At 50.3% G+C, this 23,172-nt stretch overlaps 1 protein-coding gene across 5 annotated transcripts in view; it reads left to right on the top strand.

The window, feature by feature from the left end:
* SPTAN1 (spectrin alpha, non-erythrocytic 1) overlaps nucleotides 1-23,172 on the top strand; it is a gene marked incomplete at its 5' end in the record, with an annotated part of 55,103 nt that overhangs the window by 6,373 nt on the left and 25,558 nt on the right. For 2 of the 5 annotated variants that reach the window (XM_084236759.1, XM_084236758.1), the window contains 23 exons: nucleotides 1,856-2,095; nucleotides 3,290-3,415; nucleotides 7,286-7,426; nucleotides 7,719-7,865; nucleotides 9,157-9,290; nucleotides 9,436-9,580; nucleotides 9,658-9,812; nucleotides 10,401-10,536; nucleotides 12,270-12,371; nucleotides 13,173-13,310; nucleotides 13,820-13,930; nucleotides 14,753-14,830; nucleotides 14,961-15,116; nucleotides 15,294-15,498; nucleotides 15,963-16,144; nucleotides 16,771-17,014; nucleotides 17,182-17,304; nucleotides 17,728-17,945; nucleotides 18,669-18,761; nucleotides 19,017-19,151; nucleotides 20,087-20,235; nucleotides 21,236-21,295; nucleotides 22,358-22,556. In XM_084236759.1, coding sequence (XP_084092885.1) covers nucleotides 1,856-2,095; nucleotides 3,290-3,415; nucleotides 7,286-7,426; nucleotides 7,719-7,865; nucleotides 9,157-9,290; nucleotides 9,436-9,580; nucleotides 9,658-9,812; nucleotides 10,401-10,536; nucleotides 12,270-12,371; nucleotides 13,173-13,310; nucleotides 13,820-13,930; nucleotides 14,753-14,830; nucleotides 14,961-15,116; nucleotides 15,294-15,498; nucleotides 15,963-16,144; nucleotides 16,771-17,014; nucleotides 17,182-17,304; nucleotides 17,728-17,945; nucleotides 18,669-18,761; nucleotides 19,017-19,151; nucleotides 20,087-20,235; nucleotides 21,236-21,295; nucleotides 22,358-22,556 — 3,417 coding nt within the window. Of the gene's footprint in view, nucleotides 1-1,855; nucleotides 2,096-3,289; nucleotides 3,416-7,285; nucleotides 7,427-7,718; nucleotides 7,866-9,156; nucleotides 9,291-9,435; nucleotides 9,581-9,657; nucleotides 9,813-10,400; nucleotides 10,537-12,269; nucleotides 12,372-13,172; nucleotides 13,311-13,819; nucleotides 13,931-14,752; nucleotides 14,831-14,960; nucleotides 15,117-15,293; nucleotides 15,499-15,962; nucleotides 16,145-16,770; nucleotides 17,015-17,181; nucleotides 17,305-17,727; nucleotides 17,946-18,668; nucleotides 18,762-19,016; nucleotides 19,152-20,086; nucleotides 20,236-21,235; nucleotides 21,296-22,357; nucleotides 22,557-23,172 lie in introns of those variants that run through there. The other 3 variants (XM_084236761.1, XM_084236762.1, XM_084236760.1) reach the window with 2 other exon arrangements.

Genomic DNA, 23,172 nt, shown 5'->3' with positions numbered 1-23,172 from the left:
GCAGCCAGGGATCGAACCGGCACTGCAGAGGCCGCGGGCAGCTTCGCAACCCAGCGCTCAACCGCTGCGCCACCAGGGAGGCCCTGCGGCATGTGATTTTTAAGGTGGAAGGATCGTAAGCCATTTCCACCTGCCAGTTTTAGTCATTCCAGGGAATGGAAGCATTGAGAGGGATGGTGAGTGGAGCAAGGTCACATGTTGCTACAAATTTAGAAACTCGGTCATTAACCTTTACCTGTTTCTTTCTGTGGGCCTCTGGTTGGTAGAGGGTAATAAACGGGCTTATTCCTGTGAAGAGCCAGTGGCACAGTCTAGGTTCCTCCCATAAGTAGGTCAGATTTTCTTTTTGGCGTTAAAATTTGGTGAAACTGTCCAGAAATCTGAGGGTGTAAAGTTGGGGCAGATGGAGTGCTACAGGGAAGAGGCGCGTGCCTGGCAGCCTGCCAGTCTGCATTTGTAGTTCGCTTGAAATTGAAGCTGGACTTTTTCCTTGCTTTCCAGAATAACAAGTAGGAGTAAAGCAGGATAAGTCTTTCGTCACTTTTTTCCTGAGCCACACTGCTCTGTAAACTGTGCATGCAGATGAAACTGAGCCCACTGGGTGCCCAGACTGTGTGGCCTGAGAAGACTTGATATTTGGGGGAAACTGGGGAATCACTTACTTTGACTGGGTAGATCCTACTGGTTATTGATGTAAAGGACCGTTGCTTTGTAATCACTCCCTTTTATTCATTGAATAACAGACTGAGATCTGGAAGGATAGAAAACCTGGTATAAGTGAGAGTAAATTCCATCTAATCTTCACACAATGAAATGCAGAGACCAGTTGAAAGAACTTTTGAGTGAATTTCTCAATAATTCTTTGAGTACCAAAGTTGGTGTTTCAGATTCAACAGATCGTGTAAACACGTGGATTTGTGGCTTGGTCTCGTTGCCATGTAGTTGGGCAACCTCTGAGGGCCTGGAGTGGGTGCTGTAGGGAAGTGGTAGTCTTCTTTTTCTTTACCTTTTGTTTTTTTTTTTAAAGATTTATTTATTTGTGCATACAAGAGCTGGGGTACAGACCAGAGGTGTGGGGGTGAGAGGATTCACCAGAGACAGAGTGGGGAACAGAACAGGCAGACTGACTGAAATACACTGCTGAGGGGAGCAGTGGACAAAACAGAGGTGTACTGCACCATGTAGATCAGCTCCCTGGCTGTCCGGGGATCAAACTCAGTGCTGCAGAGGCTACAGATAGCTTCACAGTGCTGTGCTTAACCCCTTGCACCACCAGAAGGCCCCTTCTTTACATTTTTAAGGACAGGTTTATAAGAAAAAGGAGACCCCTGCCTAGACACAGGTGGGCAGAGAGCCCCCGCTATTGCTGCTGTTGTTTAGCAAAGGGAGAAGGTGTGTGAAAAGAAACACCTGCAGGGTCAAGGTGGGCAGGAGAGGGCCTCCCTTGTGGTGCAGTGGGTTGAGCGCAGGCTCAGCAGTACCAATTCGATTCCCATTCCTGGCAGGCCAGGGAGAAACCCACATGGCAAGACAGACCTTTCCTGTCTCGCTTGCTACTCCCCTCAGCAGTGTGTTCCTCAGTTTGCCTGTTCTGCTCCCTTCCCTCTTTGTCTCTGGTGAATTCTCTCCCCTTCCACACCTCTGGCCTGTACCCCAGTTCTTGTATAAATCTTTAAAAAAAATAGGTGGGCAGGAGAGCTGCTGTTGTTATTTTTATAAAGCATTAAGGAATAGGACCCGGGCTTCATGGTTAAAGCCTGAGTAGGTGCTACCTTCTCACATCATTTGTCTCCTAATTCTGTTAAATCCGTCTTCCTGGCTTATGGTGCTTATGCAGGGCATTCTGTCTTTTCAGAAAATGGACCCAAGTGGGGTCAAAGTGCTGGAAACAGCAGAGGACATCCAGGAGAGGCGGCAGCAGGTCCTGGACAGGTACCACCGCTTCAAGGAGCTCTCAACTCTCAGGCGCCAGAAACTCGAAGATTCCTATCGATTCCAGTTTTTCCAAAGAGATGCCGAGGAGCTGGAGAAATGGATCCAGGAGAAACTTCAGATTGCCTCTGATGAGAATTACAAAGATCCAACCAACTTGCAGGTGTGTCCGATTGCTCCTGAGACGCCTGCTGAAATTTAAGAACTCATACCTTTGCCCCAAAATTATAAAAAAGTCATTTAATTATGACCTCGAGAGAGTGGGCAAGAGGAACTAGCTGAGGCAGGACTAACTCAGCATTCTGGGGAGCCCTCGTGGGTGGATTCGTGACCGGGGAGCCTCGCAGTGTCCATTTGTCTTTTCTGGAGGCAGGGCGCCGCCAAGCCACCATCACTGAGCCTTCAGCATTTTTCAGGGGAGATTTGAGTTCATCTCTTGGACTGTGTGTCCTTGAGAAAGGTGTGCTGACATTGTTGTTCTTGGTGAAAATTTGTGTCTATAAAAATTTATATTAGGAGTCTCTTTAAGCAATTCATTGGTCTTATCACAAGCCAAGCCTTTAAAAATCATTGAATTGGATACAATTAAGACAAGTGAATTTTATAGTGCAAATTATACCTCAGTAAAGCTGTTTAAAAAAAAGAGACAGGGCCTCCCCTGGTGGCGCAGCGGTTAAGCGCCGGGTTGCGAGGCTGCTCGCAGCCTCTGCGGCGCCAGTTCTATCCCCTGCCACTGGCGAGGGTCCCACCAAAAAAAAAAAAGAGAGAGACAAAAACCATTCTCATTGATTCTGGTGAAAGGCTTTTTATTAGCAAGTGGAGCAGCAGTTGAGTCCGTGGTTCTTTCACTACTCCAAGGTCGTCTGAAATGTGAAGGTGGGTTTAGGTGCAGTCCCTGGCTAGCAGAGCCCACGCCAGCTCCATACTTGATGGAAAGAGGCATTGAGAAAGGACGTGGACGCCGAGTCACAGAGTGGGGCTTCTGAAGCCAGCTCACAGTGTCATGTCATGAGGGGACGTGGTGGGGTATTTAAGGCAAGCTTTTCACACTAAGAAAACTGTCAGTTATGTTGTTTCCAGAAGGGTTTGGATGTCCTTACAAAGCCTAATTTCCTGATAAAGAATAAATAGGGTATTTTATCGCTTCTTACCATATGCACAGTTGGTGACCCTTGATGGCCAACTCCCAGAGGGCACGTCTGAGTGAAAAGGCAGATGGGTGGGATGCCCAGGGCGCTAGTTCCGTGTCTGCAATTAGAGGGCATGGGATTAAGGAGGGGAGGGAGGATGGGGGCCGAGGGCCCCACAGGGGTGCTGTGTGGTTGCATCTCTAGCTCAGCTGGTGGTCTGCTGACAGGGCAAGCTGCAGAAGCACCAAGCCTTTGAAGCAGAAGTGCAGGCCAACTCTGGAGCCATCGTTAAGCTGGACGAAACTGGAAACCTGATGATCTCTGAAGGGCATTTCGCCTCTGAAACCATAAGGGTGAGTAGGATGGTTCCTTCATCTGGCAGGGAGTGGGGGGTAGGGGGAGTGGGTGGGAGGGAGTCAGTGAATGCGTACCTGCGATCTGTGTTCTTAAACAGAGACTTTCCAGCTTTTTAAAAGAACTCGCGGAGTCTCCTCGAGGAATTTCCAAATCCTTCCTTTGCTGTACTCAGCTTGAATATAAACAAGTATGTGTATACTCAGGAAATTAATACTTTTTGCCGAATTACTATTTTGCTGTACAGATTAGAATGTGATTATCATTTAAAGAAGATTGCATGAATTAAACTCTTAACGCTGACACGTGGTAACAGTGGGTAGGGAATATTAGTGAATTTGGTTTTGGGGATGAGGATGGAAAGATCAACAGGATGAATCACAGACACCCATCACTATTGGCAAGCTTGCTCTCTGTTCCTGGAAGGGTTTCCTGAGGTTTGATCAACACGCCAGTTCAGGGTCCAGCTGTAAAGAATGCTCGTGGCACCTGCTGGCCAGTCACAGTGGTGATTGGGCTGACTTTGAAGCCAGAGTGCTCACTCTTTAGTCTGGCTTGTTTTAGTGCTAGTTCATTGGTTCAGTAACGGATCTTGGCTTTGCTTAATATTTGCTTTGTTTAATATTTGCAATTCAAGATATTAAGGAAAAGCAGGCCTCTGCAGGGTGGAGGCATGTACACTCGGTTTCTCGAAGTCGGTGCTCTTACCTTTGATTTCCCTCATCTCTGTCTTGTGCTTTGTTCTTTGTCCTCCAAAGTCATGTTCTATTTTGGACCAGCCTTTTCAGTCCATTGCCTGTCAAGGCAATCCCAGAAATTTAGATGAAGGCTACGTCCTGAAACCGCAGCTAGAACTGTTTCCTCTCCCACTGTTTCTGGCACCCCTGGTGGTGTTTCATTCCCTTAGGATTTGGTCTTGTGGTTTCCAGCAATAAATACTTAGCTCTGTTTTGCTCTAGAATACTCTGCAGTCTTGTTTTGAACACTTGCAATTAACCATAAGCTCATTATTAATAATTATTAGTAGTAATAATTGTAAAAAGAAAATAAAATTACCCAGATTTGGGTAATGTGGTACATGTCTCTGCAATTAAATGCAAATATTTATTTGCCCATCTTACCACTATTTTGTGGACCATCTTGGACTAAGTGACATCGACATGTTGATTATTTCCCTGGTACAGATTGCTTCCCCAGTGTGAGTGGGGCTGCTGTGTAGTGTTATGACCAGGTTACAGGTGAGGGCATGAGAACTAGATCAAGTGGTGGGCTTTAGGATTAATCTGGGGGTGGGGTCCCATGGGCTCTCCATTCCACTTTGCTAACAGCCCTGTTTAGCTCCTACTAAAGCCATTTTTTAAATATATATATTTTTTATTTTTTACATCATTGTTCATTTTTAAACAATATTTGCTTCCCCCAACCCCCTCAGGTGTAGTCCCCATAGAGTTTCCTTCCCCAGTGCACCCCTGCACCATCACCTCAGTCCCCTGTGCTCCTCCCTCCCTCTGATCCTTCTCCCTCCTCCTTCCCTGCAATATGTCTGATTTATAATTGTCCGTTTTTGCTTTGTTGTGTTTTGTGTGAAGCCACATTTAAAAGGATTTTCATTGCTGTTGAGTGGCTCTTAGTAGCTATTTGTGTGCTGCACTTTGCTAGGAATTTGACATGTGTTATCTCCAATCTTCAGACACACTTGCAAGGTCCAAATTATCCCGAGATTGCAGGAGGGTAGAGACTGAAGCACAGAGAAGTTTGAGTACCTTGTCCATTTTACCAGCCTGATAGGAAACGGGACTTGAATTTTAATGCTCTCCTTTCCTTCCCTAGTCACAACTATTTGCTTTCTTTTTCCAACCTATATTTCGTTCTGTTTGACTTTCCTTGACTTTTCCCCAACTGCTTCTCTGAAAGTTCCTGCTGCTTGCTCATGCCCTGTTGAGAAATGCACCTGAGTCAGAACGGGCACTCATCTCCACCCTGTCGCTCTGTGTGTTCAGGTGCGCCTGCCTCCTGCCCACTCACACAAAAGTGAGCTTGTGCAACTGGACTCTGACTGCAGCATTTACAAGATCAGATACACCAGGAATGGGAAAGTTGTCCCAGTACTGGAGCAGGCCTTGCCTTAGCTCTGTACTTGACAGTGTGAAGATGATTTTTGTGAGACTGACTTGAGGTGTTTCTGTGGGCTCTTTTTAATTGAAGCAAAGGACTCTTGACTTTCATGCTCACACTTCCCAGGGTGAGCCTGGCTTGGTCATATATCAGGCCTCAAAACTCAGCACCTAAATTTGGCAGCAACATGAATGTGGAGGAAGGTGGGTGGAATGTGAAGGCTGTTCTTAGGTCCTGGATAACCTGTCTGTCGCTGATTTAGACATTCACACCGTACCGGACAGCGTGGCGCCCCATAGTCACTGCCACCCACATTGGGTCCCACATCCGAGTAGGTGGAGTGTGGATTGCTGTTGGTTGTCTCCCTCCCCCTGCCCCCCACCTTGGAATGCCTTTCACTTCCTTCTCGTGGTGGTGCCCAGTGTTAGCCATCAGTGGTGGAAGTGACCTGTGTGAGCACTTACTTCCCCCTGCTGCCTTCTCCTTTCAAACGAAACATTACATACGTGTCCTAAGAGAATCCACCCATGTTGACTACCCCATGGCTTTCAAGTTCTTTGTTTCCTGGGAGTGACATCTCAACAATGGGTGGATCCCAGGTGTCTGTTAGCTTTTAAGTGTTCTGTGTTTGTTCCACTCCTGTCAGTGTGGTACAGCAACTCCCAGTATCTTGGGTAGGCACAGTCGACCACTGAGATTGGTCAGCTAGGCCTGAATTGATGGCGGAACCCCGTGGTTCTTGACGAGTCCTCACTCGGACTGTGCTATGAAAACCCAAAGATGCTGGGAAGCGTTTGGGCCTGTGGCTGCCATTTGGGTGAAGTTTGAAATGAACCCCACTTGAGCTGTTCAAACTGTATTTTCACCAAAACTCCAAAACCTTTTCTGCCAACGCTCTTCTTTGTTAACCAGTTACTTTTTGGGACCTCATCTTTTCTACTTTTTTTTTTTTTTTTAAGATATTTATTTTTTATTTTTATACAAGAGTTGGGGTACAGGCCAGAGGCGTGGGAGGATGAGAGGATTCACCAGAGACAGAGCGGGGAACAGAACAGGCAGACGACGAAATACACTGCTGAGGGGGGAGCAGCGGGTGCGACAGGAGAGGTCTGCTGTGCCTTGTGGGATTCTTGCCGGCTGGCGGGATCGAACCCGCACTGCAGAGGTTGCAGACAGCTTCACAGCGCTGTGCTCAACCCGCTGCTCCACCGGGGACGCCCCATCTTTTCTACTTTTATATTAATGTATTTCTGTTTGCCCATGCATTGTGATTAATCTTTAATGTTTATGATGTTTATTAGCAAGTCTTGTTTTTTCCCTTTATCTCCATTAATTCAAAATATACCCACTGGTAATTTCTGCTTGGTTTCCATGTTAATTCCTCACCTTTCCTGCCCTAGTAGTTGTTTGACTTAGGAATCCCACTCTACTAGTAATAACTTGTAATATCGAAGTAATTGTAAGTAATATGAAGCATTGGTGATTAACAATTATTAATCTCTTGAAGTAAAGGAGGGTAAATCTACCTGTGAAAGATCCCCCTAGGAAGTGTGTCCCTTTTTCAGCCCCCTAGGAAGTGTGTCCCTTTTTTCATTCTCAGTTAAAAGTACCATCTCCCCTCAGTTTAGGATTTGTCTTTTAAAAAGATTGCTCAGAGCCCCACGGGCTCCTGACTTGCAGGGTCTCTGGAGGAGCCACACGTCATGAAGTAGCTGTGAGCTGTACAGGGGGGTCTCACTTTCTTTAACCTCCAGACTCGCTTGATGGAGCTGCACCGCCAGTGGGAGTTACTGTTGGAGAAGATGCGGGAGAAGGGGGTCAAGCTGCTGCAGGCGCAGAAGCTGGTGCAGTATCTACGGGAATGTGAAGATGTGATGGACTGGATCAATGACAAGGTGTGTTCTGAGAGGGAAAGCGCCCAGTGAGCCGCATCGCAGGAAAGGGCTGGGGCTCCCCGCCTCTGCAGCCAAGAGCCAGTTAGGCAGTGGTGGTGGGATTGCGGGGCCTCTGGCTGCTCTCCTCTGCTCTCGGGTGTGACTCCAAAGCTGGGGTCTCTCACAGAAATGCTGTGAGCACAACCTCTTAACGAGGAGAGGAGCTAAAGGCACACCACACAGAACTCTCACCTGAGGGAGCCACCAGACTGCTGGTGTTGGTGACTCTGTTTCCGGTGTCGTCCCTGGATAGGAAGCAATTGTGACTTCTGAGGAGCTGGGCCAGGATCTGGAGCATGTGGAGGTTTTACAGAAGAAATTTGAAGAGTTTCAAACAGATATGGCTGCCCATGAAGAAAGAGTTAATGAAGTGAACCAGTTTGCTGCCAAACTCACTCAGGTAAATCACAGTGTGTGCTTCTCACAGCACCATTAGCTCACTTTCTAGTGTTTTCAGAAGAACACTTTGATGATCCTTTGCCTGATTTCTGAGTGAGCCACGTTTTGTGAGCCCATCTGGGCGTTGTTTGGAGCTAAACAAGGCGGCAGTCCTGGCTCCTCCTAAATTAGAAAATGCCTCTTCACTGTGGCCCCGCAGGAAGGGCAGAGTTCAGGTAATCTGCAGCCTCCACCCACTTTCGGGTGGGGCTTGTGCAGGTTTATTGGGCTGCTGAAGCTTGACACAGAGGTTCTCAGACGAGGGTGTGGTGGCCAAAACTTCGTGGGGTTGGCAGATGGCCACATGCCTGCCCCGCCTTTCCTTTTGGATGTGCACCTTCCCGGGCTCTCCGCTGGGAGCTCAGGGGCCTCCAGGAGGGCTTGGCCCCCCTTCCCTGTTCCCTGTTGCACAGTCCTGGGAGCGCAGCTTCTCTCACTCTCTCCACAGGGACAGCGCGCACCAGAGACATCAGTTAGTGGGAACTACGTCATTGTTGCTTTTAGAGGAATTTTATTTGGGGGACTAACATTTTAAATGTATAGATCTGTGTCAAGACAGGTAGTTGTGTCCTCTCTGGTCAGCAGTGAAGGGAAAGAAGAATAAACATCCCTCAGAAATACCCCACCCTTGTGCAGGGACACATGTGGTACCCTCCCCCCAAAATCCTGGAAATGCTGTGGTACCCTCTCCCAAAATCCCCCCAAAACCTCAGGAAATGCTGAGAAATGAGTCAGGCCAACCCCAAGATCTCCCACATGAATCCCAGAGCCCTGACACACTTCACTTTTATTTACTTGACACGTTGTCTTTGTTATTGTTATTAAAACAAAAGAAAGTGGGGTTGATGGGGAAGTATCTCCATTCTGAAGTCTGGAGCAAACCCTAAAGACCATGCATACAGGAAGGCGTGCTCAGCAGCCTTTTTGTGAACACTTGGAAATCCCGGATGGTCAGGCACTTGGGGCAGAGGTGGATGTTCGGAGAAAGCTGCCCGGAAGTGGCTGAAGCATCTGCTGACATGAAGGCTTTCGGTGCCGTTCACCTGAGCGCTGTATGACAGCCTGGTCACTGCTCCGAGATAGGTGGGGCTCTGCCTTTCTACACAACAGGACACAGCGAGCTTTGCCTCATTCCACACCAACACTCAGTAATTCTCGGAATGATGAAGGCACTTCAAGACACCCACCCCAGGGTAACTTGGAGGAGCTAGAGGTTGTGGGCCAGCTCTAATCCCTTCCTCTCTTCCTCTCAGGAGCAGCACCCCGAGGAGGAACTGATCAAGACTAAACAGGATGAAGTGAACGCAGCCTGGCAGCGGCTAAAGGGACTGGCTCTTCAGAGACAGGGGAAGCTTTTTGGGGCCGCCGAGGTTCAGCGCTTTAACAGGTACCCAGCCAGAGTGGGATTCAAGGAGCAGGCACCCTCTGTGGCGTGAGCTCATCAGAGGACGGAACAGCCTGGGTCCTGGCCAGCTGGTGCCCCAGCCCACCCACCACCCTTCCGTGTCTTCACTGGTATCTTTGTGCCGTAGAGATGTGGACGAGACTATCAGCTGGATTAAGGAGAAGGAGCAGTTAATGGCCTCTGATGATTTTGGCCGAGATCTGGCAAGCGTTCAGGCGCTGCTTCGGAAGCACGAGGGCTTGGAGCGAGATCTTGCTGCCTTGGAAGACAAGGTGGGTTTGGGAAATGGTTGGTTCTGTCCATCAGTAGCTGAGGGCCAAGGAGCAGTTCTGAGTACCTGTGCTTCTAGGTCAAAGCTCTGTGCGCCGAGGCCGACCGCCTGCAGCAGTCCCACCCGCTGAGCGCCACGCAGATCCAGGTGAAGCGCGAGGAGCTGATCACTAACTGGGAGCAGATCCGCACTCTGGCCGCCGAGAGACACGCACGTCTCAATGATTCGTACAGGTGGAATCACTGTCCCGTGCTAGCAGCCCCGGGGGGTTCTCAGAGAAGAGAGGATAGTTAAGGGTCAGTGCTGCACAGAAGCGGCTGCTTGTCGTGCCAGGTGTTCTCTGCTAGGAAAATGCAGGTGACTTCCTCATTCCTGTGTTTGGAGGGGGATGGGGAAGATAGCAGGAAGGAGGAGGGTGGGTATTTTGTTGGCTGTGTTGTGTGTGTGTGTGTATAGACACAGTATTTGTAATTTTGACTCTCCATCCTCTTTCACCGTATTGACTGGTAGAAGCTGGAAATCTCTCCTTAGCCACCTGAGCGCCATGTGAAGTACCCTGTTAGAATTGAGTCAGTCAAGGTTGGAAAGGCAAGGAGCGCTTTTCCTGACCAGGACATCGACATTGAGGGCTGAGTTTAGAGGGCTGAGTTTAGCCTTTTCTCGTTTTATTTTACAGTCTAGACTGAAAGAATCATGTATTTCCCAGGACTAGAGTGTGTATGGTTTGTCAGACTTTTGAGAATATGGAATCTGGAGGTTCAGTGAGGCCCTTTCAACCCCTCAACCAGACACCTCTAAGCACTTCCCTTGGGCTTCCCCAGGCTTCAGCGCTTCCTCGCTGACTTCCGTGACCTCACCAGCTGGGTGACAGAGATGAAAGCCCTCATCAATGCAGACGAACTCGCCAACGATGTGGCCGGGGCCGAAGCCCTGCTGGACAGGCATCAGGAGCACAAGGTAATGCACCCGGACCGTCCACAGTGAGGATGTCAGCTTGCACACACCCGTGTGTCCCTGCCACTCTCTGTTGGGAGGCTGAGATTGTTCAAGGGGGACTCTCACCAGAAGCATAGTGATGGGTTGTGCCTCTGGAGCCTTGACTTAATGTGCTTCTCTGGAGGACCAAGTGGTGTGATGATGAGGGATTAATATTGGCCATGAGGCCAGAGAGCCCAGCTGTGACGCAGTAGAGGCACTTCAGTCTTGTGGCTTCATCAGCAGTCTTTGTTGAGATGCTGGATTTCACAGCTGATTTGAGTAAATACAATTTTTTTTAAAAATTTTTTTAGATTGATTGATTTATTCATGCAAGAACTGGGATGGGCCACCCTAGTGGCACAAGGGGCTAGGCACAGCACTGTGAAGCTGTCTGCAGCCTCTGCAGCACGAGTTTGATCCCTGGCTGGCCAGGGAGCTACCCACATGGCGCAGCAGACCTTTCCTGTTTCATCTGCTGCTCCCCTCATCAGTGTATTTCAGTAGATTTGCCTTTTCTGCTCCCCTTCTGTCTCTGGTGAATTCTCTCAAACATAGCCCTCCCCGCACCTCTGGCCTTACCATCATTCTTGTATGCATAAATAAATCTTTTAAAAAAAAACCTGGGGTCTAGGCCAGAGGTGCGGGGGTGTGAAAGGATTCAGCGGAGACAGAGCGGGCAGCAGAGCAGGCAGATCTACTGAAATACACTGCTGAGGGAGCAGCGGGCAAGTCAGGAGAGGTCTGCTGCGCCATGTGGGTTGCTCCCTGGCCAGGGATCGAACTTGTGCTGCAGAGGCTGCAGATAGCTTCACAGTTTGCGTCTTAACCCCTTGCGCCATTAGGGAGGCCCTAGAAACATAATTTTTAAAAATACTTAACAGAAAATATGAGGCACTTGAGAATAAATCTAATAAAAGTTATGGAAGATGCCGTGTAGAAGTGTAAAACTTTGCAGAATGACAGTACATGAAAGCTGCCCAGGATGGGCACAGTCAGGGCTGCTCCAGTCAGAGTCTTAGTGGGCATGTTTGTTTTTGCAATGAGACAAGCAGATTCAAAAATTGATTTGGAAATAAAAAATTCAAAGACATCTGAGGGAATTTTGAAGAGTAAGATGAGGCCAGGGAAGGGCTCACTCTAGCAGGTGCCCAAAATCAGAGTGAGGAAGTCCTTTCAGCACAAAGGGGACCAAGCTGACACCCGGAGCAGAGAACGGTCAGCCCCACTGGGGTGGCACTTGGCAGGCATGAGAGGGCAGCAGGAAGAGCAGTGCTCTCTTGTTGGATGGCTGAGGTGGGTGGATACTGAGAACCTGACCTTGTTTTACTTTTTTTTTTGAAAGATAAGTTTATATATGCATAGAACTAGCTTGTAGGCCAGAGGTGCGGGGGGAGAGGTGAGAGGATTCACCAGAGACAGAGTGGGGAGCAGAACAGGCAGAGGTATGAAATATAGTGCTGAGGGGAGACAGGACATGTCTGCCTCGCCATGTGGGTCACCTCCCAGGCCAGGGATCAAAGTGGTGCTATGGTGGCTGGCAATGTTTCATAGTTCTGAGACTTTAACCCCTGTGCCAAGAGGGAGGCTCTCTTATTTTACTTCTATTCCTCATCTAGATGTGATATTCTGATCTGTAGTGATTATTTAAATTCAACATCTTAGTATTCTTTTAGAATATGCTGGGCATAAGTTATGCCTTTTTTCCCCTGTAGGGTGAAATCGATGCTCATGAAGATAGCTTTAAATCTGCAGATGAATCCGGACAGGCCCTCCTTGCTGCTGGGCATTACGCCTCTGATGAGGTGAAGGAGAAGGTAAGAGGCCAAGGTTTTTCCCTAAACATCCCTGAAAGCTCTCAGATAGGGTCATTGCCCTCCCTGTGTTGTATGAGAAACTTTGAGATCTCACCTAGAGATTAAGGAGCAGCTCCTCTTTTCAGAGACTTCAAAAGAGATCAATTTACAGGTCATTGGTCAGAGACAGACAGTCCCTTTCATATGGAAGACACATGACATTTCCTTTTAAAGGGGACTTGGCAGGGAGTTGGCTCCTGCATTAGTTGTTGGGGCCAAGAGAACAAATTTTTATCAAATTATATGTGTATGTGTACTTAATTATATGTCTCAAAGTATGAGTATAGTATTGCCTGAGGAACATTCAATAATGATACACTTTTCAGTAGTATTTAGACCAAGAAGAGACATTTCAAAGACACTCTTTGCTGTCATTAACTCTGTGGCCTAAAAATTGGGTCTGAGGCAGCCTTGCATTTATGGAGTACCCAGTCTCAGCTGAGAGTCCCTACCCCTTAGATACTGGCTCACTTTTAGGTAGATGCTTGTGTCTTCTACCAAGAATTTTTTTATCTAAAATCACTTGTGATAATGTGGTGATAAATTAACTTGAGGGCATTAGAGCCGGGCCACCCCACATAGATTCACCATAAATAGACAAGCTGCCCAGGATTCATGTGACTTCTGTGAATTGACTGACACCGACCAATGACTTTTATTCTCCCCCTATTGCAATAAGAAAAGGGGCCCACAGATTAGCATGAGGCTGTGGAGTGCGGGGAGTGTGATAGCTCACAACTGCCTCTTTTCTCCTGCCTGCAGCTGACTGTGCTCTCCGAGGAGAGGGCCGCACTGCTCGAGCTGTGGGAGCTGCGCAGGCAGCAGTACGAACAGTGCATGGACCTACAGCTCTTCTACCGCGACACTGAGCAGGTGGACAACTGGATGAGCAAACAGGAGGTGACTTGAGGGCAGAAGTCTTGCCAGCCCCGTGAGAAAAGAAGTCTCTGTTTCTGTTTCGCCAACTCCCCCAAGAGTCTGGTCTCTGGTACAGGAAGTTGTCGAGGTCTGGGTATGAATCAAGTGACGAGAGGGCACTAAGCCAGTCAGCTGGCTCCTCTGTGGCTAAGGGTACCAGGCCTTTAGAAAAGGCTCCTGCTTTTCAGATGCATGTGATATTCTGAACTGAAGATTATTTTCCTTAGAACTTAGTGTTACACATAATCTACACCTAATAGCAACAGAAGCAACTTGAAAAAAATTTTGATAGGAAAATCAAACGGAGGTTTAATGCTGTTGTTCAGTTAGTTATAAGTGAACCTAAAAGGACGTTCCAGAGGTTTTAGAAGTTTAGTACCCATAAGGTCGCTTTCCTTTTTCCTGTATTTTGGCCCAAATAGCCTTTGCTTTCCAGCCTGAGGAGATGAAAGAAAGCAGATACTGTTCTGAATTCTGTTTCCTGTCACAAGGCATTCCTGCTGAATGAAGACTTGGGGGATTCCTTGGATAGTGTGGAAGCTCTTCTCAAGAAGCATGAGGATTTTGAGAAATCCCTCAGTGCCCAGGAGGAGAAGATTACAGTAAGACCCCTTCTTCCTTTTTGCATCTACTGACCCTCAGAGTAGGCAGAAGCTTCTTTTTCTCAGTGGTTTCTAAGACCAGATTTGCGGGGGTCTCCTGTGAAAGGCACTTCTGTGGGTACTGACAGTCTCACGATGGTGCTTCCTGCTGTTTGGGGGGAAACAACTTGATAGTGATGTAAACCTCCATGCTGAGATTTCCCTCCGCTGATTATGGTGAGAATTCACTAAGGGATGTTTTCCCATTGAAAATACCTCTTACAGGAAGGAATTGGAGGGTGCCTGACTGCTTTAGTCCCTTCAGGTGATGTCATGGCATTAGCTGCAAGTGATGTCTCCAGACTTGAACAGAGCTAGCGAGATGTCATTATATCTGATTAATAACATGGAGCAAAAACTCAGAAGCTAAGGGATAAATGTCATGTATGCCTTAGTGCAAAAGCTGACCTGTGTCGAGGTTTTTTTTTTTTTAACTTTTTTTTTTTTTAATTTATTTATTTATACAAGCACTGGATACAGTCAGAGGCGCGGGAGGGTGAGAGAATTCATCAGAGCCAGAGCAGAGAGTAGAACAGGCAGAGTGATGAAGTACACTGCTGAGGGGAGCAGCGGGCGGCAGGAGAGGTCTGCGCACCATGTGGGACCCTCGCCCGGCGTCCGGGGATCGAACCGGCACTGCAGAGGCTGCGGGCAGCTTCGCAAGCCAGCGCTCAACCGCTGAGCCACCAGGGAGGCCCCTGTGTCGAGGTTTATGGTGTTTTGTGATCTGTTGACTAGTTACTTTTTTCTGGACTCCCAGTGAACGCTCATTCTCCTTCTTAGGCATTAGACGAATTTGCAACCAAGCTGATTCAGAACAACCACTATGCAATGGAAGACGTGGCTACTCGCCGAGATGCTGTAAGTCTCCAGACTCTGCACCTACCTTTCCGTATATGGCCGTCCCTCCCACAATGGTGTAGCAATGCAGCCTCTCGAGCCGGAAATCTGTGGGAAGACCTGGAGATTCATTGGGATCCTTGTCTTTCAGCTGCTGAGCCGCCGCAACGCCCTTCACGAGAGAGCCATGTGCCGCCGCGCCCAGCTGGCCGACTCCTTCCACTTGCAGCAGTTCTTCCGGGACTCTGACGAGCTCAAGAGCTGGGTCAATGAGAAGATGAAAACTGCCACAGATGAAGCTTATAAGGTATGCGTTGTTGGCCTCCCTGTAGCACCAGATTAGCAAGCAAGACACAGCCCTCATGAATGAATTGAGCTAGAGAAAGAGCTCAGGAATCCCCAAGGGGCACCGTTTAATGTGAGCAGCCCCCGTAAAGATAAGCGTGGAGAGCTCCAGGTAGCACCTCCTTCCTCTGGTTGGCAGGACCCGTCCAACCTGCAAGGAAAAGTGCAGAAGCATCAGGCTTTTGAGGCTGAGCTCTCAGCAAACCAGAGCCGCATCGATGCCCTGGAGAAAGCGGGACAGAAGCTGATTGACGTCAACCACTATGCCAAGGAGGAAGTAGCGGCCCGTATGAACGAGGTCATCAGTTTGTGGAAGAAATTACTAGAGGCCACTGAACTGAAAGGTGAGAGAATGTGGCAGTGGTTAGGCTGGCATGTCGGCAAAGAAACCCTCCTGGGGAGTGGTAGGAACACGCCACGGGGCAGGTGGAGGGTGACCCGGGCACTGGGGCTCATGCCCTGTGAGGCGTGGCTGGCCATGGGTTCTTGGTACCTTGCTCATCTGGTGAGTGGTTGTGCATGGGGGCCAGAGTGAAAAGGGTGGTGTGGCCGACTGGCCTTGACTGATTGGGGCCTCAAGGTTCAGCAGTGAGCCCAGAGATGCAGCCTCTGTCTCGCTGCTTAAACAGCCTCCAGTTCAGCATCTAGAAGGGAGAGTGGAGGGTGCAGTTTGTTTTCTCTGCTTTTCAAATAGAGGTACAGCCAAACTAAAAGCCTTACTTATCTGTCGCTAAGACACCACCACAGTGAGCAGCACAGACAGAGGGCGATGCTCACACGCAGAAAGCTAAACTTGCCCCTTGACCAGGAATCAAGCTCCGGGAGGCCAACCAGCAGCAGCAGTTTAATCGCAATGTGGAGGACATTGAGCTGTGGCTGTACGAGGTGGAGGGCCACCTGGCCTCAGATGACTACGGCAAGGATCTCACCAACGTCCAGAATCTCCAGAAGAAGCACGCCTTGCTGGAGGCTGACGTGGCTGCGCACCAGGTAGAGGGTGGGCTGGGCGCGCCATGGTGAACACAGACAGGGTGATTTGGAGACCGGACTAGCTTGGGGATGGAAGAAATGGTCGGTGTTCTTTTTTTTTTTTTTTTTTTTTTTTAAGATTTATTTATTTACTTACTTATACAAGCACTGGGTACAGGCAGAAGCGCGGGAGGGTGAGAGAATTCACCAGAGCCAGAGCGGGGAGCAGAGCAGGCAGAAGGACCGAAGGACACTGCTGAGGGGAGCAGCGGGCGGCAGGAGAGGTCTGCGCGCCATGTGGGACCCTCCTCTGGTGGCTGGGGAGCAGCCGGGAATCGAACCGACCGGCGCTGCAGAGGCTGCGGGCAGCTTCGCAACCCAGCGCTCAACCGCTGCGCCACCGGGGAGGCCCAATGTGTCGATGTTCTTAGAGAACCTTATGTCCTGCTCAAGATGAATTGTCCTTCCTCAGAGCCTTCTGGGAGCGAGATGGCAGAAGGACTGCTCTGAGGGTGGAAAGGATCACGCTGACTTTTCCTTGTGTGTGATCACACCACCCCCAATGTAATAAAGCCTGCCTAGAAATGTCCAGAACACTGTACCCAGGCCTGTCCGAGCATTCAAGACTCTGCCTTTCCCATTTCCAGGATCGAATCGATGGCATCACCATTCAGGCCCGCCAGTTCCAGGATGCTGGCCATTTTGATGCGGAAAACATTAAGAAGAAGCAAGAGGCGCTAGTGGCTCGCTACGAGGCTCTGAAGGAGCCCATGATTGCCCGAAAGCAGAAGCTGGCTGATTCCCTGCGTCTGCAGCAGCTTTTCCGTGATGTTGAGGATGAGGAGACGTGGATTCGAGAAAAAGAGCCCATTGCTGCGTCCACCAACAGAGGTCAGTCTCCCTTGATGGGAATCGATTGGGAAAAGGGTCTCCCTTGTGGCATAAAGGGGGCTAAACGTAGCACGGGCAAGGTCAGGTTTAGCCCTGGTGGAAGCCAAGTGATGGTGCTAACAACTTCTTGATAACGTGGGTGACGCGGAGGTCATTGCTGCTTTCAGGCAAAGATCTGATCGGAGTCCAGAACCTGCTGAAGAAACACCAAGCCCTGCAGGCAGAGATTGCTGGACATGAGCCCCGCATCAAAGCAGTGACACAGAAGGGGAACGCCATGGTGGAGGAAGGTGTGTGGCTGTTGCAGGAGGCCTTTGCTCTTGCTCTCCAGCCCCCTTGGGTCAGCGTGGGCACTGGGGTTTGGCTGGCAGCGTGTTGAACGCCATCCCCATTCTCCTCTGTGTGACCTTGACTGGCACTTCCCTCTGTGACCTGCCTTTGTTATCTGAGTCAGGGACAACAACATGTGCTCCCAGCTTGGGACAAGCACGGGAGCGGTGGGGGCTGTCTTTTTGCCCTTTGTGATAAAGTCGCCAGTGCCATCTGGGGAAATCTTCTTAAAATCTTCTTAAAAGGAACAAATCTGTTAAGGTTTAGAACCCAGGCTGAACCTAAAACTTGGAATCATGCCAGGCTTGACTCACCTAGGTGGAGAGCGGCCATGCCACGGTGCCCGCTCTCATTCATGGCCTCCCTCCCCACTTGCCTTCCAGGCCACTTCGCTGCAGAGGACGTGAAGGCCAAGCTTAACGAACTGAACCAGAAGTGGGAGTCCCTGAAGTCCAAGGCCTCCCAGCGGCGGCAGGACCTGGAGGACTCACTGCAGGCCCAGCAGTACTTCGCCGATGCCAACGAAGCCGAGTCCTGGATGCGGGAGAAGGAACCCATTGTGGGCAGCACTGACTACGGGAAGGACGAGGACTCTGCGGAGGTGACCCGAGCTTGGGAGCCTGCCTGGGTGGGGGCCGGGGACCCATTTAGGAAAGTGACTCTGCAAGGCTGGTGCCGATTGTCCCCCTATGTGTTTTGGAATCTGCTTTTCACATTTTACTGTGAAAATTCAGTCACACCAGAAGGAGAGGGGACTGTTGCCACCTCTAGCCATTAACACTCACTGGTCCTGGCATGGCTGCTCCCTGCCACATGCAGATGGATGTACAGGAGCGCTGGTTTTAGACTGAAATTCTTGCATGTTATTCATGAGGCTGCAGGTGGTGCCTTCCCTACCTCTTACATTGCTGGTTTTCACAAAAACCAGAATGAGTTGAATATTGATGTGAACCGCCCAAAGGTGGGAGGACTGAAAGGCTTTGGAAGCAGCCACAGTGGCGCATGAGGAATCTCAAGGGTGGCCCAGCGAGGGCGTGTCCTCGAGGGGCGGTGGGTTCTGAAGGTGCAGCAGATTCCCCCACACCTGCGGCACTGTTCTTACATCTCTATAGTCCAGGCGTGCGTGTTTAAGTACGTAAAGACAGGGAGCCAAGGTAATACTGTCTCAGTATATTCTCCAAATTAAGTGTTCATTCAAAGGGGGAAGCTATGTAGGACAGGAGGGACGCCTCGTAGTGGGACTGAGCAGGTGCTGGAGGAGGGTGGTGTGCGGGTGCAGAGGGAACTGTCCCCTGAGCAGGCCACTCTGTGATCTTGGTTTCAGGCTCTACTGAAGAAGCATGAGGCTCTGATGTCGGATCTCAGCGCCTATGGCAGCAGCATCCAGGCCCTGCGGGAGCAGGCACAGTCATGCCGGGTAAGCTGCTCCAAGTCTCATCAGGGGAGGCAGGGGATGCTGAGGGCGCCGATTGCAGCAGGAACTGTGGGCATGGGTAATCTTGCTAAGTCTGTGACCCAGAAAAGAGACCCAACAGTTGAAGTTCTTGAATCGCATTTTCTTGGTAGCGTCAGAGAACTCGTGTGTATTTGGTCGACTTGGTCAGCTGCTAAGGGCTTAGATGACCCTTCCTGGCCAGCCTTTGACTGTGTTTGCCTTTCCTTCGGATTTTAGCAACAAGTGGCCCCCATGGATGATGAGACTGGAAAGGAGCTGGTCTTGGCGCTCTATGACTACCAGGAGAAGAGTCCTCGAGAGGTCACCATGAAGAAAGGGGACATCCTCACCTTGCTGAACAGCACCAACAAGGCAAGGCTGCAAGTGGGGTGTGCGCTTCCGTCAACCCTGTGTTTCCCAGTGAAGAGACCCTGGGGGTGTCTTTTCCCTAGTGAGACGGGTGTAGAGTCTGCAGTGACACTTGGTGTGGGTTTCTCCTCTGAGGAGTGCAAGCATGGAGGTGACAGTCTGCCTTGGCTGCTGCACGTGGTACTGTGACAGCGAAGGTGTCACCACTGGGCTTTGGCTACTCTGCTACTCTGGGTAACAACGCCTGGCTGGTCAGCCCTCCTGCCCTGGCACCCTCTGGTCTCATGGTCGCCTTTATGGGAGGTGTGGAGGTACGGCTGGGCCCAGAGATGCTCCCTCCCCTCTGGGTTAAGGCTGGAGACTGTCCTCAGCTCCTGAGGACCTCCTTGTTCCCATCACCCTGTGTTTTCTCATCGTAAGAGTTTGCAGAAACCCGTGAGTTCTCTCTTTCTGATGACTCTGGTTTAAACCTAAACCAACCCTCTGGCCTACCTTCAGCTTATTCAGGAGCAGCACAGAACTTTCCAGTGAGAGTAGGCATTTGCTACATGTGGACTGACCCTGCCTATAGTGACTTGCTGCTAGCACTTACAATGGGGCGAGTGCTGCTGAGTCATTTAGTGCTTGTTTTTTGCAGTTACTGCGCTGCCTGCAGCTGGTGGCCACGGCATGGGCAGCACGGTTCTGCAGTCCTGGGCAGACAGTGTCCTTCCTGTGGGCTCACTGCTGCCTCACTTGTGGCCTCCCTGCCTGGCAGGCTGTAAGGGAGCAAATGTCAGTCCTTGCGCAGAGCCCCGTGACGCGGCAGTGGGGTCCTCTTGGCATGGCTGCGGCTCTCACGGGCACTGCCTGTCTGTGTGCGTGCACATGTGGGCAGCAGGTGTCCTCCTCACCTGGGCCTTGCTTTCAGCCCCCTCTTTCCTACTCTCCTCCCCTAGGACTGGTGGAAGGTGGAGGTGAACGACCGGCAGGGCTTCGTGCCGGCTGCCTACGTGAGGAAGCTGGACCCTGCCCAGTCGGCCTCCCGGGAGAGCCTCCTGGAGGAGCAGGGCAGCATCGCCTTGAGGCAGGAGCAGATTGACAACCAGTAAGGGCTGTGTCTGTCTGTCCATCCCATAGCTCCAGGCCCCTGGGGCTCAGCCTGCAGAGGCCTCCACAGGCTTCCTTAGTGAACGTTCCTCTGCCTGTACCCCAGGATGAACTTCCCTGCCTTCCCAGGTCCTAGTTAACCCAGAACATTCTGTTTGGAACGAATGTCCCCGCCGGATACCTGTTTCCAGTGTGTTGTGTGCCTCCCCTCCCCTGCACGCTCATGACTGTCTGAGCTGCATTGTTTAAATCATTATCTTAACCTTTGTCCTGCCCTTCAGGAGATCCTTTCTGAAATCGGATTTTTAGGTGTTCCACACCCTCACCGCTCTGCCTTCTCTAAATTGCTCTTCGGGAGTACACCTCTGCCATGCCTTGTGTCAGGAGAATGGGAGGACTCTTCCTCTCTCAAAGCTGAGCCCCACGTTGGCCTTGTCCTTTCATGAGGGCATGTTTTAACCCTGTTGAAAGCCGTGGGCCCCAGGAGAGATGTGCTCTCACTGGAGTGTAGGCTAGAATTATTTGACCCTGTCTACCCCTGGAAAGGTTCTGTGTTTACTAACAGACTCCTGCTAGGCCTGTAGAGGTGAGAGTAAGAGGTTTGGGCCTGGGCCAGACGTGTAAGAGCAATAAGTTGACCAAATATGTGGCTAATGTTGCAGATTAGCTCTCAGGAAAGACTTTCTCTCAGGGCAGTGCTTATTTCTGGCCTTGCTCTCTGCCCTCACCAGTTTGTCCAGTACGGACGAATTGACTGCCCTTAGAGTGGCCAATTTTTCAGGAAAGTGAAGGTGAAGTAATAACCCCCTCATTTAATTTTCATGCTGTTTCTTGACTGTGACTTCATTCATGGCCTGGCCTGCTTCCAAGAGCTTTTGAATGACTCCCTAATTTCCCCTCTAAGCCTCGGCCGTCCTGGCACCATCGGAGCACCGCTTTTCCTCTCTCTCGATTAATCCACTAACTCGTGCATGCTTTTGCTGTGCCCCCCTGTGCAGGACACGCATAACTAAGGAGGCCGGCAGTGTATCTCTGCGTATGAAACAGGTGGAAGAACTGTGAGTAGGCCACAAGCCTCGCTGAGCGCCGTGTCCATGCTCCACCTTGTCTGTTCTCCCTCAGCCGCTTTTCTCAGAAGGGTCTCGTTCATCCAGACAGATGAGGAGGGGGGAGCGTTTCTGTGCAGCAGCTTCCGCTCACACGGGAGGAGGTGTCGGTGGCGCTGGCCCTGACGGCCCCTTTCCTCGTGGTGGCCTTGCGTGCGGCTATATGTTCAGTGTTGTGGCCCACCTCTCCGCGGGCCCACATGGTCGTGCTAACACTGGCGCAGGTCTATGGCCAGTCGGAAGTGTCCCTCCATAGGAGGGAAAGGACATGCCTCTCTGTAAAGTGCTGTGGTTCTTGGTAATGCATTGCTTTTTATTTCCCCCTCTGGGCAGCTTTGATTTGATGGTGAATATAGATTTTTTTTTTTTAACCATTTAACTCAGTTTTATTGGGTTTTTCATTTTCACATCTCTGAAGAGCAGGTGTTCAGCTTTTGTATTATTTCCCGAAGATTAGAACACCCTTTGGTTCTTCTTAAGAGACCTGCCAGCTGACAAAGCAGTAACAGGCATCCTGTACCTGTCTCCTTTTCCCCTGAGGTTGAGACATAGGGAAGCCCCTGCTGTCCCAAGGGCCCGGTGTGCTCCCCCAGGCCGCTGAAGCTCCATCCCCTTCCCACGCCTCGTCCTGCCCGCGGAGCGAGTGGAGGAGCCCCTGTGGGTGTTGTGCCTGGCACGCTCCACTCCCTGCGGCCGCCAGAGCCCATGTGTGCTGAATGCTACGTTTGGGTTGTGTGTGGTCATGATGTTGTGAGTGCAAATGCGGCCAGGGGTGCCTTGCTGATCTGGCCACCCATTTGTGAGCAGTCAGTGGGTGCTCATCCCCGAGGCACCCTGTGGCCCTTCGGTGCTTCATCTTCATCTCTGTCCAGCACTCTGTCACCAGGGCGCCATTGTCACGCGTTCATGGCCGGGATCGACATCTCGGAGACACCTGGTGTTTGCCTTTATCTTGGCCTCTCTAGAAAGCTAACTGTCTCCTTGCCCTTCTTGTCATTCTCTCTGCTGCACCAGATACCATTCTCTGCTGGAGCTGGGTGAGAAGCGTAAAGGTATGTTGGAGAAGAGTTGCAAGAAGTTCATGTTGTTCCGTGAAGCGAACGAACTACAGCAGTGGATCAATGAGAAGGAAGCTGCTCTGACAAGCGAGGAGGTGGGCGCAGACTTAGAGCAGGTGGAGGTGCTGCAGAAGAAGTTCGACGACTTCCAGAAGGTAGGGCAGTCCAGCAGCTGTGGTGAAATAAATACTGTTCAAGGGCTTGGTTCTCTTGACTTGTGACCACAGATTGTGAGAGAGAACAGTAAGCGTGCCCCACCTCCAACCTCGCAGTCTCACGTGACTTCTGCTGTCCTGGGCCAGTTCGTGTCAGGGAAACACATCATTTTCTCTCATGCTAAGAACTTTTCTAAATCTAAAAATATGAAAAGATGGAAGGAGTAAAGTGTACAATTCAGAAGCATCGTGTACATTCTGTGTTGTTGAGCCATCACCTCTACCTAGCACCAAAATGTTACACTTCAAAGGAGAACCACACAGCCATCACAAACCCTCGCCACCCCTCCGTTCCCATGCCCTGGCCACCGCTGCATGCTGCTCGTCTCTATTCATGCATTCTGGATGCAGCATCTCATGACCTATCGTGTCCACTGAGCAGTGTTTCCAGGGCCCGCTGGGTAGAGGTGTCAGTGCTCCCTTTTTGTGGCCGAATAATACTCAGTTTGCATATACCACGTTTTGTTTGTCCATTTTCCAGTTTAAAAGTATTTTTATTACCAATTGAAAAGGGCTGGGGGGGAATGTTTCTCCCATAGTGGCTGGGCATTAAAGT

Source organism: Talpa europaea, assembly GCF_964194135.1.
Source record: "Talpa europaea genome assembly, chromosome: 7".
Lineage (NCBI taxonomy): Eukaryota > Metazoa > Chordata > Mammalia > Eulipotyphla > Talpidae > Talpa > Talpa europaea.
Note: the sequence above shows the minus strand (reverse complement) of the source record. Positions and strands in the feature narration are given on the sequence as shown.